Source organism: Strix uralensis, chromosome 20 (genome assembly GCF_047716275.1).
Source record: "Strix uralensis isolate ZFMK-TIS-50842 chromosome 20, bStrUra1, whole genome shotgun sequence".
NCBI classification, from domain to species: domain Eukaryota; kingdom Metazoa; phylum Chordata; class Aves; order Strigiformes; family Strigidae; genus Strix; species Strix uralensis.
Window position 1 is genome coordinate 9,200,805 of NC_133991.1, and position 14,885 is coordinate 9,215,689.

The 14,885-nt window shown below is 39.7% G+C and overlaps 1 protein-coding gene across 2 annotated transcripts in view; it reads left to right on the plus strand.

Moving 5' to 3' along the window:
• The first annotated feature begins 2,758 nt into the window (after window positions 1–2,758).
• Window positions 2,759–14,885, plus strand: part of SPECC1 (sperm antigen with calponin homology and coiled-coil domains 1) — an 89,148-nt gene continuing 77,021 nt past the window's right edge. For both annotated transcript variants that reach the window (XM_074889825.1, XM_074889827.1), the window contains exons 1-2: window positions 2,759–2,863; window positions 13,224–13,400. In XM_074889825.1, the coding sequence (XP_074745926.1) occupies window positions 13,254–13,400 (147 nt within the window). In that variant the 5' untranslated portion in view covers window positions 2,759–2,863; window positions 13,224–13,253. The remainder of the gene's footprint in view (window positions 2,864–13,223; window positions 13,401–14,885) is intronic.

Below are 14,885 nucleotides of genomic sequence, written 5' to 3' on the forward strand. Positions count from 1 at the left end.
AGTATTTTAAAGTTGTATTGATTAGTGGGGTTTTGGTCTTACTCTCTCATACCTTGTTGTAGAGTCGTGGGAGCTAGTGGATTGAGCAGCATGCAAGCAATATGCTCACTGTTATTTTGTCTGTCAACCAAATTTACCAGCTGGGTGAGAACCTGGCAGATTCTTTTAAAAAGTTTATATCACTACTTGAAATTGTTTTCTCATCCTGGCTGTGTGAAAGTAATTATGGTTAAGGCCCTGGACAGGCCACAGGCTTGCTTTATGAACCTGGCCAACTCATTTTAGCTGTCTGCTTCTGGGCTCTTTGTTCATTAAACAGAAAGGCAATTTTTCAATTCAGAGTGTTTTGTGCTGAATAATTCTTTAGTCTAAGTAAAGAGATCAGATAATTATAGCAATAAGTGCTACCAGAAAACCTCTAAATAAACAAATGCACTGTCTGGTCTTGTTGGGTTTTGGGAAATAGCATGCCACTATTCCAGCCTGTCTACCAAAGCTGAAGCATGTAAATTCTGTGACTGTCTCCCCAGGTCCAAGCATTTTCATTTTTAGGTTTTGCCCAAGTTATATTTATCAAAGCTAAAAATATATTTGTGAATGAAATAGAGTAGCTCCTCTCCTCTCCCCACTCCCCTCATTTCAGTCCTTTATTTCTCTTGGCTGAAGGATAGGAAAACCTATTGAGCTGACAACACTGCTCTCCCACGGAGCCCATATGAACTCAGCAGCAGTGGTACAGAGACAGTGTGCTGCAGTCCAAAAAGTGGGTTTGTTTTCTTCAGACAAAGAAGCTTTTCAGCAAGATGTATGCAACTGATGTTCCTCCCATTTATGAGTTCAGGGTGCAGGGACCTGCAGTTGTTTGCTTCCGAGTCAGCATTTTTCAGCTGTACCTGTTCAGTTTTGAAGGTGGTCCATAATCAAAGCGGAGGGAGTGACTTGCAGTCCCTCTGCTGCGTACCTAAGTGACCTCGTTGCCTATGCATGCATCACTGAAAGTAGTGTCGCTGCCTCAGGGAGGAGGAACACAGCACATGTAGATCACAGTATCTACAAGAACATTGTTAATATGAATGACAAAGTACTGCCTGCTTACCTGAGCTGTGAATAATCTCAAAAACTCTTAAGTGTTAGATATATAAAAATACAGAATGGATATGTTGTTCTGTCTGTGATCACACAGCTTGTCCTCGGGTACTGAAGAAACTGGCAAAGTAGGCTGCATTGAAGGATTGATACTGTGGGTGTCGGTGAACTTGGAATAGCACCTGGCATAATTGATTGGATGTTTAGGGACTTATAACGAACAGTGTATGCTTGAGACCTGCCAAATATAGACCGTTATCACATGCTAAATAAGTCATGGTGTGGTCTTTTTCTTGTTCTGGTGTTTTAAGATCGGAAGGCAAGTGTTCCTCACTCTTAAAAATATCACAGGAAAGTCGGATCCCAAATCCATAGTCTTCAGAAGGGATTCAGCTTGAACTCAGTCTGTGTCTTAAGGTTTGGTTACTCTGCAATAACAGCAGTGGTGTCAATACTGAACTGAAACTTAAATTTACTCTTGACATAACATTACTTTCCTTTAAGCCCCTTTGGCACCAAGAGTAAGGAGTTCTGGAGGGTTGCAGTAAGGTTGAACTATTCAGATGCAGCCACTTTTTCTAGACTCGTAAATCTTCCCTCTCTCTCTATTATGAGACTACTACTGTAGCATCAACATTGCTTATATGCTGGATTCACACTGCTGAGAACGGACCCCTCTCTGCTGTTCAGGAGAGAAATCCTGATCTGTAGGCACAGTCTGAATGTCTTAGGTCAGAGACATCAGAGTCAACAGCCCCGTCTCTGGACAGAGTCAAACAAAAAGCCCAGCTGTAACACCTTAGGTTTCTGTGTTTGAATTTAGATTTGGATTTGATTTCCCTTTGCATCCCCTCTGTTTCCTCCAACTTGATACTATCTTTGCCTGCTTTAACTCCGTTGAGACCTCTGGCCCTTTTCTTCCTGTTTTCAGACATCAAATGCTCTTCAGAAAGCTTAAGAGGAACGTTCTTGAGCATTGCTCACTCTTGTCCCTTATTTGCCCTCTTCTAAATAAAGAACAGATTGACACTTCTTGGATGGCTCAAGAGAAATCACTCAGGACTGATTCTAGTTACTTGTTGTGTAAAAGCCTCTGTCTTAATGTGTCTTCCTTCCCTGCACGCACACACTTTTCCACTGTTTTGAAGCAATGATGGAGGCAAGGGAAATGTCATAAGATGTCCTGGCTGTGATTGCTGGCATTCTGCGGAAGAGATTATTAGTGTGGCATATAAAAGCTGCTGACAGCTGCTTCAGTGGTTGCCTCTGAAAAATGCCTTCTTTCTATGGCCACCTCCTTGCCCTTCCTACATTCTATGTACCGCATGGTTTTTACATGGTTGGATCATGCAGACTAGTCTGGGTTTTATGCTCTCTGCCCAGTGTCCAATTCTGCTGTTGGGGATGATGGGATACCGAAAGAAACTTAGTCTGCTCTACGGATTGAAGCATCTCAGTGTTTTGTAGGTGGGATACAAATGGCTTTCTTGCATAAATCCTCCTTGCTTTGATGAAAATATAATTATTTCTCATTCCCCTGAGTAAGCAAGTGTGCATATGTGTGTGCGTGTGTGTGTTGAATGCCAAAGCGCTGGTGAAGCCAGCTTGCTTCCGTATGTGAATCATTTCTCAAGCAGCTCTCTGTGTCTCACTGCAATGTGGTTTTCCTCTTAGGGAAGCACTCAAGCCCTGAATTTTCAGTCTGGCTTGCACATGCTGTCAGAAGCTAGTGGGAGACAGTTTTCTTTTTATGCAGAAAAGAGGACAAGCTTTTACTGTAAGTATTTTAATTTCTTTTATTTTTTAAGGTGGGAACTGTATTATCTCTAGAAGCACCCCGGGATCAGTAATGTATTCTGAGTGAATGGACCCGCTTTGCTCAACAGCACTTTTTTGTAGTATCTCACTCTAAAACTAAATTGCCTGAAACAAAAAAATGTATGGTGCATACAATTCTGCGTGAACTGAAAATGGGCTGGGGGTGGTCTTAAAAGCCATTACAACAACAACAAAAATCCCACCATGTGAGTCTGACAGCTGCTACTGTATTTTTCTTCTGTTCAGCTACATGGATGTAGTGACAGAAGGGTTGAAGCTGTCTCTGCGCCTGTTTCTGCTTTCTTCTCTGGCAATTTAAGGTTGTACTCCAACAGTTAAACGAAGCAGGAGCACGAGCAGACTTTCCTCTGCTACTGCATGTTCACGTAGTCCAGTCAAGAAAGGGCAGAAAGGAAGAAGCTGCTAAGCAAATAGATTTGGCAGCCACCATCTCTGCAGGGGACTGGTGAAAGCATCAGGGAGCACGCCAGGCGGGTACTCTCTTACAACACTACAGCAAAGAGCTGTTCGGATTCTCAGCAGGACCCTTTAATTGTAGCACTTCAATAGTTATCCTTAAAATTGTACTGTGGACTGAAGCTTGATCATAAATGCTATTCTTATTACTATTGTTATTATACAGTATGTAATATGGCAAAGTTGTAGAGATGTTAATTAAGTCCTGTATGTGTAGCAGTAAAGGGTTACTGGTAGAACTGGTTTGGAACCAGGGATTCTCTACCCCTTTCTCTGTACACAGTCTAAGTTCTTCTAGATGTCCCCTACTAATCCTTTGTCTCACCTCCAAAAGGGACAGTTTTGCCTGTTCCTCTTCTACCCTAAGTTATAAAGTGCTCTCTGCCCTCAGCAGGAGGGAGGATATTTGATTTGCTGAAATATAATGTTCTTTGCACAATTTGACAGATAACTAACACAAGAATACCTCATCCTATCATGTGCACATGTATGTACTGCCCCTTCCCTTTCTAGTTCAGTTCAAAACCAATTTAATTTCATCATGTAGCCCACCAAGGTGGGTCTTTCAGTCCATCAGTGGTCCCCTAAGTCACAGCTGTAAACCACCAATGCTGTTGCCTAAATTTGTTCCTGTTCAGTATGAAAATTTTTAAAATGCAGAAGTCCTCTAGGTTCTCCTGCAGTTCTGAAGTTACATCCTCGTCTTTGCAAAAAACCCTTTCTATTAGAAGTTTACACTGTCACTCATATAAATGTTCAGAAGTTAGCAGCTTATTAACTTTAAGTGATCTGTTCTGCACTTTAATGGAAGATAAATATCTCCTTAAGGGATAGCTTCCAGATCTCAGTTATTTCTCTGCATTGTGATGGATGGAAAATGGGAGTCAAGGAAACATCCCAGCATGTGGCAATCTGTAGCTGCTCACTTGCGCACTGTGTGACAGATGTTGATTTATCTTATTTTTACTTTTTTCTGTGGGGTTCTTTTCCAAGGCAAGTGAATGAGTGTATCTTCATAAACACACTATTTAGTGAACAATTATGATCCCATTTTTATAAATGGAAAAACTAATGCATAGAAAGATTACATGGCTGAAGTAGTATGATAAATCTGTGCTGGGGCTGAGGGTAGAATCGGGTGGAATCCCCAGTGCGCATTGACTGCAATTTCATCTCTCCGTGCTTTGAGGGGACAGGGAACCTGCCAGTCTGTGTGCACGTACCACTCAAGATTCCCATGTAGCCACATGCAGTGTGTCTCCGTCGGCCATTCCAAAACCCATGATCGTTCCTTCTCTTTCTTGTAGATGTATCTGCCCTCTATGCTACAGAAAAATGTAATGACAGGTAATTATCAGGCAAACCACTTGTAATTATTCTTAATTTCTTTAGCAATTATATAGCTCTTGCTCTATCTAAAATGAAACCTTCTTTTCTTCCTTCTTGCGGGTTGGCAAAACATGAAGTGTTAACCGTATGTGTCACTTGCTTTGTGCTGTATTCACTGGGACAGTAGTTCAAAGAACCTGGATTAATGAGCAGTAGCTACCTTGAAATGGTTCTAAACCATTTTGTTCTTAACATGCAATATACTGAACATAAATTAAACCCATCTATTCAGAGCGGAGTCATATAGGGGAAAGCTCATAGTGACCTATTTCTTTGCAATTATAACATAGTTGTAACTTCAGAAAGGAAGTTTGGTATCCATGCATCGTTTTTACCCTTCCTGAATCTTTTCTTTGACTTAGGTCTCCAAAGGGCAGATGTTAGCACTATGAAAACTGGTATTCTTTCCTTGCTTGCTGTACGTTGAAGTAATGAGGGAACTACAACTTATAACAAGGCATTCTCCAAGTTCTATAGTGTGAAATTGCTTCCTAGATGTAGTTTTGATGTGACTTGATAAAACTTGGGACTTTATTGCATAACCTCTAGGTATGCATTCCACCACTACGTGCTTTCATACACTCTCCCAGTATGAGAACATGCTGCCCCTGCTTGTCTCCCTACAAATGCATGTTGCCACCCCACCCTTCTGATTATGTTGGTTTTTTTTTTTTCTCACGTGCATCCATCAGCAATGCAATGAACATGATTCAGAATTGCTGCATTTAAGTCTACATCTCTGCCCTGGAGTTAGTGAAAGATTATATCAGTCTTTTGCCCTTTCAACCTTACCAAGACAACTCATCTACTTAAACCAGAGAAGCATGGTGGACTGTTTACTGATAACCAGCATACAGTTGTGCTTCATGGCTTCTTCCCACCATTGAGCTGGTATCTGCCACTGTCCTTCTGGAGGGCTAGTGAGCAGAAAATTACAGACAGGTTGGGATTTTTGTTTCCTTATCCCCATATTGTTTATAAGATCAGGGTCATAGGGAAGTAGCATAGTTTCTCTTCTGAGATGTGTAATGGTGACTGGTTAGGTAATCAGTGTGAGGGAGGAGGGGGAGGAGATTGAATATCCATGTACAAACAGTGTAATTTAAATTACAGGAGAAGCATGTTCCCAGACATTTCAAAGTACAGCTTTAGCTTGATTCTTAAGCATCAGTTACTGTGCTGGATGACAGTTCTGGGTATTTTATTTAGAGAAGTAGCAAAGATATTTGTAGTTTCCTGTCTTATAAATGGCCAGTATTATGGAACAAGGACAAAAGAAATGCAGCTAAATAAGTCCTTTGTCCATATGCAGACATGAGGATTTTGTTGTAATTTCTGCTTTTTTTTTTTCATGGGATCTAACTAAGAATAAAAGATTCACAAATCCAAAACTCCAGGGAGAATTTCTGTGGAGGCGGGTAGGCAGGTTTTGCACTGCTCTCATCTCTCCACGCCTGGAAAAGTCATCAATGACTCTAATGGTTGCTGTGGGAGAGGATTTCTGAGCAGTGTTGAGACACAGTTTTGCAGTTGCTGACCTGGACTCTGGCAGTCTTGTTGGGATGGTTTCAGAAGCTGAGTTGATGGCCAGAAACCTGTCATTTGTGACTGGCTGGAACTGTCCTCACCTAGGCTGTTTCTGGTGTAGTTTAGACATCCTTGTAACCATTCAGTATATTTATGGACTGGTTAATAAATATCCATTTTAGAGAATTATGGAAAACACACCAAGGAAATAAGCCAGAAATGCCTTAACACAAAAATGTGAGATTGTCTCTTACCTCTGTAACCACAGATAAAGTAACTTTGTCTTTGGGAGATCCAAGGGAGTTTCCGTTGTCTGTGTGGTTCCATCTGATACCGGGAAGGGAAAGGATCTGGCTCCGCAGGAGCTGCTTATACTGTAGAGGAAGGGAACCATGTGCCCTGTAAAGAAAATTCTCATCTGATGCCATATTGAAAGTGCTCTTCTGAGAGGTTTTTTTGAGTCCTACAGAAGAGGAATTAAAGCAAACAAACAAAGCAAACTATAATGCAAAAGAGTAATTTTCATACAAGGATACAATCTTCAGACATCCTTAGCGTGATGAAGATTTTGAAGATGTGACTCTTAAACTGTATAAGAGCCACTGATAGTTAAATCCTGGGACTGGTATTTTATTTTGTATTTTCCTAATGATCAGTTGGGTGACCTTGGGCATGTATGTGTCTTAATTTCTGTGTATTTGCTTTACATCAAAAACTTATCAACATTTTTAACTCCTTGCAAAAGCACCTCAATTCTATAACTGCCTAGCTGTACATACGTTTTTCTCCACTCTTAAAAAGTTAAAAAAAAAAATAATATTAAAACCACCTTTGCTTGAGGCATGCATAAAACCAGCAGAATTTGCCCTGTTGTAGCATGCAGTCTGGACATGAAAATTTCGAAGTGATGTCTTGTTTCCTGGTACTTCACTAGCAAAACATGAAAATTCAGCTGCAAATGAGATTGAAGAGCAAGTCTGCTGAGGTAGACCAGAGGAAACTCCTGCTCAGTGTTTGGGGTCAGGTTTATCACTGATTCTCTTTCTTTGGCCAGCAAAAGCAAGAAGAACCTTAGAGATGAGGTTTTGGGTAACAGGCATATCTTGTCTGTTTCTTTGAGTTGTGTTTGGGTGGAAGAAGGTGGTCTGGTGTGTGATTTTTTTTTTTTTAAATTATTATTTTTATTTTTTTCTGTGGGGTTTTAATCCAGTTCTGATGAAAGCTAACCTTTGTACCAGCAAGTGTCTCCACTTGAAGAGGTAATGGAGGAAGGTTGCACTGAGATACCTTGTTCCCAGTGTCTTTGAGGCTAACAGGAACTTGAGAAAGGTGTGGGGTTTTTTTTTTCTCTTCTGTGCCATCTATCTCCAAGTTACCAGTTACTGTATTGGACTATCAACTTCCCTGGTTTGTGACCCTGGCTTGATTCCTGATATCAGCTAAGAAATCAAGATGAGTCATATGGAAGCATCTGTCAAGCCTAAAAATTGTTGTTTGAAGTGAATTGATGTGAAAGGCAGAAAAGAATTCTGTTTTAGCCCAGCTGGCTATCCTGCCATATAGCTTCCTACACACCACTAGAAAATGCTTTACAGTTTACTGAACTTGTTAGATATTTCTATGTTCCAGTTGATAGTTTGGCTGAAAATAGCAGAGATTGATTAGGTTGGAAGGAAAATAGTATAAGCATGATGCTGATTTTACATGTTAAAAAAAAAAGAAGAAAATTGTGCTTTGATTTCACCAGAATGTGTAATAAAGGTTCTGGAATAGTCTGACCGTTTGATGTAATGAAAAGTAACTGAATTACAGGAAAATGGCACTGGGGACTGTGGGTTTTAACCCATCGAAGTCACAGGCTTCTGTCCTTTGAGAGTCCTATCTGCAAAGTTGGTACTTCTGACCTCATTTTTCAGAAATGCTGGGCATTCGTAGGTCTCAATGAACCTGCCATCTGGTACATTACTCTGTGGATCTAGTAATGAGTTTTCATAATTCTTTTTTTCATTCATTTTCCCAAAGCAACTTGAATGACTGTGCTTTTAATTTGACTGTCTTGTTGAGTGAGTAGCATTACACACAGATGAGCACCAAAACCTAGATTGTGTAAAGTACTTGGGGTACAGATAATTTTTATCTCTAGCCCCCAACAGGGCTTCTTCTGTATAACTTTGTTTCTGCAGATATGCTAATAATTTTTATTTACTTAATAGTGTAACTGCTAGGTTTCCTAACTGTGAAATAATATTGCTTGTCATCACTCAAATCAACCTATCTATTCGTTTTAGTTATTCAGAGTAAAATAGCCTTTAATAGTCTGCAGAATGTGTTTCCTAGAAATTTGTTCTACAGGACTGGTGAATTACTCCTTTGACAGATAGTCAAGCCTTAAGATCCAAGAGACCTAGCATTGTTTCTGCTGATGCTGACTGCCTGTAAGTTTGGATGAATGCTTAACCCAATTTTTCAAGCCATAAAATGGGAATAATTCTAGGCTGGTTCTAAAGACTTTTATTAATAAATCTGTGTAGTGACTAATAAAGAAATTCTCAGAGGTTCTCAATCTTTAATAAAACAGTAAAATTTCAAGTAAAATCGACTGTCTTTCCACTATAAAACTTCTGCCAACTGCCAAAATTGCCCACATCAAAATTTTCCAAATACCCTGTAAAAATACCAGTGAGAAAGAATGAACTATATAGCATGGCCTGAATTTTTAAAGATTCCAATGCCTACAGGGGATTTGGAGGATTACTGAGAGAAGAAGCTCTGTCAGGATCAGCTTTAGATTTTTATAAATCTTCTGATTATCTCATTTGCAGTGCCTGTTTCAGAGTAGAGGGGTATTCAGACACCAGCCCTTTTGAGCATAAAAGATTTTAAAAACAAAAAGCCCCCAAAAAACCCCTGCTGTTTGAAAGTGGCTGGCAATAGAACTAATTTAGCTGCTCTGAAGCAACATATAGTTGCCATGAGCCCTCATTTATTACAACATGGAGCTGCTTCTTACCTTCAGTTTCTGCGTGTTTTCAGAGTACAGCTCCAAGCAGTGCATGCTACAGGAATTTAATTATGGCCCGCTAGTGACCTGCTCTGGCTGATGCCAAAGACAGACAGACTTTGAATCTTGGAATGGTGGCATTCTGTTTGCTTCCTAAGGAAAGTTCCCTGTGAAATGTGAAGAAAGAAATGAAAAATAAAATCATAGAGCTCCAGGCATTGCTTGAAGTGAGTCATCTTCCGGGAGAGTGAGCAGAAGCGTGTCTCATCTGAAATGTATTGAGACATAATGGGCATAAAACTAGAGATTTTTGCCATTGTATTTGCAGAAGCAGCTTAGCTGCATCTCCTGTGGAAAGCTGCTTCTTTCTGAGATTACTCTATGGGTAGCCTAGAGATCAAGTCATTGCTCTGGGGTCGTTTCAGAAGGAAGTGCTGATCTTTAGTTAAAATATAGTAGACTTCTATCAATATATTCTAAAGCCACTGGGAGCCATTATCTGGTGGCAGTTTCACAGACACAGATACACGGGGCTTGGAAGGCTGTGTGCAAAAGGGTGTTAAGCAATATTCTGTTTTAGTAGTTACACTGTGAATACATATGTGCTCCCTCTGTCCTTACTCATGAAAGGGTCTTCCAAGATGCGTTCAGCTAAGTTAGTGGTGATCCCATTCCCAAGCTCTCATTCAAGGATAGTTTTTTGGCCATGATTGGCTACTTTCAAAGTAATTTCTGGCTCAAAAAGATGGTCTCTGCAAGCTACTGTTGCCAACCTTGCCCTGAAAATCATATTGAGGAAGCAGAGGCTGCCATTTAGTCATTGCACTGCTCTGACAAGCTGCTGCCTAGTGTAAGATTTGGAATAGAAGGGTAAATTCCCATGTCTCCTAACCTAAGCGTCTTCAAAAATGCTTTTTTTAATCTTTCTGGATTTAAAAATTATGTTGGCTTTTAATTGTTCATCTATTAAAAAAATGGTGTGTTGAAGAGAAGTAGGTAAAAGTTCTATATGACGTTTTTAATACAATCTATTACAAGCTGACCCTATATGTGCTGAATTACAGAAACTTCTTTGTTAATGTTAGGTTTCCTGAATGCTAACTGGCTGCAGCCATTAGATATATCTAAGTTAGTATTTTGGTTAAGTTCACTGCTGCCTACCTACCTCAGTCCATGAGCCGTTTCACAATACTGAACTTCTGGGTTTCCCATTGTCCCAACTGCCCACAACTTCCATGAAGCTTGTTTGTTTGTTTGTTTGTTTTCCTGTACAAATTTAATTTGGAGGAGAGGAAAAGCTGATGTTGACTCTGAGAATGGATTTCCTGCTCTCATCAAAGAACAGCAGGACTTCTTTTTTATTTTTATTTTTTTCTGGAAGTAGTTTTATTCAGTACTTCTCCTGAAGCAGTACTTCTAATAACTGAAATGTGTGTCACTACCTAGGAATGAAAGCAGCTTAAGATGTGTGCAACTTGGCTTTATTCTTTGAAGTACATATAAGGCTTGTGGAAAGTATTGACATCACACTTCAGAGATTGACATCTTTATCTATAAGGCAGATTCAGGTTAGCCAAATACATGAGGAGCCTTACCTCCATCTTTTACAAATGCTGATTCCCATATAAATACATGGGAAACTAGTAAACACTAATAAATCCAAATACGCTCTTCTCAATTTTAGTTTCATCTGCTTAGCATAGTAAAATATTAAATCCTCATGCACGTAATTCCGCTATCATTACATGAAAAAGTCAGTTTGCTTCAGGCTACTGGCTGGATTTATTGAGTTGTGGTTTGTTGGGTTTTTTTAAGTACCTCTTCATTTTACTTCTAACATCATGGTCTAATGAGTGTATCACTCTACTTCAACTTTAATATGTCATGGATGACTCAAAATTAAATTCTTTTGGATATCAAGAAAGCATCTGTACACCTTAAGGCAGGGAAGTATGAGATACAGTTATGAAGAAATCCAGAGGGTATAAGAAAGCAAAATGCATGTTCAACCACTGGATCTACAAAACCCAAAATCTGCATAATCTGGAGATCTAATTAGAAAGATAGTTTGCATGTGTAGTTGCTTGTTCACCCATATAAATACAGTGAATGGTATACCCATTAAAAAATAGTTTATTAAATAATATAAATTACCAAAGCTTGCTAAAGTAGATCATGAACTGTGAGAACGCTAAACACTATTATCTAATGTAGTATAGCTTACGTATCTGTCAGTGCTTTAAAAAAGGAGCCAAGTGATCAGCACAATCATCAACCAAGACTACTCTCCTTTCTCTAATGAGATCGGTTGATGGCTCCACACTGTATGTGTTAAGAATTTTAATGCAGTAATGACTATACTTAGTAAAAATAACTACTAACTTTTTTTATTTCTCTATTTAGGAGCTGACAGGTTAGAGCTGTGGAGAATGTAGACAGCCCTCCCTGGAAGAGGCACCAAGGATAAATAGAGGAAATGTCACTTGCTAGCTTTGTTCTCTCTAAGATGGTAGCAGAGCACTTGACATTCCCTCTGCCTCTGTGCAGCAAAACACTCCTTAAATAGACCATCGTGGCACCTGGAAGGTGCTGTCAGTGTCAAATACGACTTGCCCCCAAACAGATTTGTTTCCCTTGAGTTCAGTGAGTGTTCTTATTTGTGAATGTGAAATACAGTTATAAAGCAAATTATGAGATATAAAATGTGTCCTAAGCCCTTCTACCTCAGCCAGGAATAAATTGTTTCAGCATCTCTGTCAAAGGGTTGCTATCCAAGTTCACACTGTCCCAGCTGGACTCCCGCGTGATAAACACCGTGTGCTTACCGCAGGCACGTTCCCCTAGCTGAGGCACCAGGCTGATCTCTTTGTACATCTTTTGGTTACCTGTTTAACATCCAAGAAGCAAGTTAGCCTCTGCCTACACAAGACTGATATGCAGCTACATCCTGTGTCTATTTTAGAAAATGAAGCTGCAGAAGAAGAACGTTGCTCATACTGAAGTGGGGGAAGGGAGGAGGTATCAGGCAATCTCCCCTCCCTCCCACTCTCAACTCAGCAGGCTCGTGGGACTTTAAAAAAAAAAAAAAAAAATTCAACTGATTATTCTGCTCCTGGTTTGGATTGGGCAATGGCTGGTGAAAATTTATGGCTTTAGATCGACAAGAGTTGAGCTATAGCTAATTGGCAGCTGTCTACCTACTGAGAGAAGCAGACTAGTTGTTCTTGCTGGCAGATAGAATTTGTCCAGCTATATCAAAAAAAAAAAAAAGGAATTCATGTTTATTTGCTGATTCCTGGCAGGATTTCTCCCTTGCATAAGCTTATCTCTGAGGAAGAGTGGATCTGGATTTTTGTTTGCAAAGAAGTTGATTTTTTTTTTTTACCATATTGTGTAAATCTTGATATTGTGAAACATCTTTTTATCACAGTGACAACATCAACTGCTGCTTCTCTAGAAGACTCTGATAAGTTAGATAGCATATTTTCCGTACAACTGAGGAAACTTGCTGCTTATGTGACCTCTAAAAAGTATTATTCCAGTTGAAGATGCTGGATCTAACAGACAAGTAGTTTTCTTTTTATCCCAAGGTTGTCTTCAATTGCTGTGGAATTTAGTGTTCTCAGTTACTCTTTCATTGTGCTTCAGTATTCACAGGTATTCTGTTGTGGCTGATAGAGGTCTCTGGCTTACACAGTCCCAACAAAAATCCGTGTTCCTTCTGTGGTGTTTCATGTTACCAGTCAGTATGAAAAACAAGTGGCTGCAGCCTGCTCTGAGGGATTCTCTAGGCTGAGTTTTGATGTGTATAACAGGGAATAAAGTTTAGCACGGCCTTTTCAGCCCTTTAAACTGCTCTTTCAGATGATTAAAGACAGCTTATATTTTTGTGTATACAAATATATATATGATATTCTTTTTTTAGGGTCTGTAGACCAAGTTATTTGGGAAGAAAATGAAGAGTACTGCCAGGCCTTGGAGTGCAGTGGCAAAACAAGGGAGTCATGGGGTTGACAGAGGGAAATCGCTTTCCACGACTTCAACAGGAATGAAGACATCCAAGTCCTCGACTTCACTTGCCTTTGAATCTCGGCTCAGCAAGGTACTAACCAGTAGGGACTGTGCAAGCATTACCGCCTTGTTCCAGGTTAAAGTTTTGGTTTAGTCCTGGAACATTAGCACACCCTGAGACTTGGAGTGGGCTCGGCTGCTGTATTAAGTATAGGGAGACTAGAGTTGTGTTGTATGTTAGACTAATGCACACTTCTGAAAATATTTTGCACGCGATGTGGGAGACGCTGTATCTGTGCAAGGTATGAGTGGGTTCTTTTACACCGTCTGTGTGTGAGGGAATTGCCTTAACTTTGAAGACAGAGAATAAAAAAGTAAATTCTTAGTTCAAATGATTGTTATGCATGTAAAGAAATTGAAAGAGATTTATTAATGGATTTCCAGAATTCCTAAAAATCTGTGCCTCTCTTCCTTCAAGGGAAAATATATTAACAAAAGTTACTACTTGCAATGGAACAAATGCATTTTATGAATCCTATCATTCTATACTGACATATTTGACAGAAGTTTCTGATATTTTTTAAAGTAGTGTTTTTAAGAAAATGGAGTAATACACCTGAAATGCTTCTGCATCTGTACCCTTGCAGCCAGCAAACAAAAATAACCTTGTCATCCAAATACAGACCAAGATACAAGTGATAAAAATAGACTAAGGGCTTCCTGGTTATAACTGTTTCCAATAGTAAAGTTTAGTAAACAATGCGTAAGATGGTACAGCATTTTAATCAGAGATCTAAACTTCATTAATTGTCACAGTTTCTCAAGTGAAGGATTAATTTACTTAACTTGCTTTGTAGACTTGTAGATACTTTGAGCATCTTATCAATTGGATATTTCAATCTAGTGCCCCAGGCAGGTTTTGTTTGTCATTGGAGTATGTGCTGTATGGCTGAGGCAAGCATCTCTGAAGGAATGCTACCGAAGAGACTAATCAGGAAATCTGATACGATTAATTTGTGTATGGTGCTAAATGCAGAGGGTTTTCTTCCTAATTACAGCTAATATTTTTAAATTGATCATTTGCAAATGCAAGATCATCAAAGTGGTTTCCTTGAAGAAACAGGGTAGAAAAAGGCATCATAGTTGCTGCTGTAGAACCACATTGAAGAAATTACGTTAGAGAGGCTGCAGAAGTCTCTAAAGGTCAGGAAGTCAGCTTGTTCCATTCTACTCCTAAGAGTGAGCTGACAAAACCTCTGCCGGAAGGCAAAACGTTAGCTGTTCGGTGTCCTGGAGCAGATCAGCCCTTCAGCTATTGAAACTTATGTGCTCACAGGGTCCAGGAAACCACAGACTCTGAGTCAGAGGAAGAAATGAAAGGGAGAAAGAATTGGAGCTGAGAGACTTCATTTTGCTTGAAGATTTTACATTCAGGAATGGCTAAATAGGGCGAGTGCTTGTGTGCTCTCTTTTCTTTTAACCCAAGCAGTGGTTTTCAGTCTGTGGTTCATGGACCCCCTGGGTGCCACTGGACAACTTCAAAGGAAGTGGGATTTGATTTGTGAAAACAGTTTAG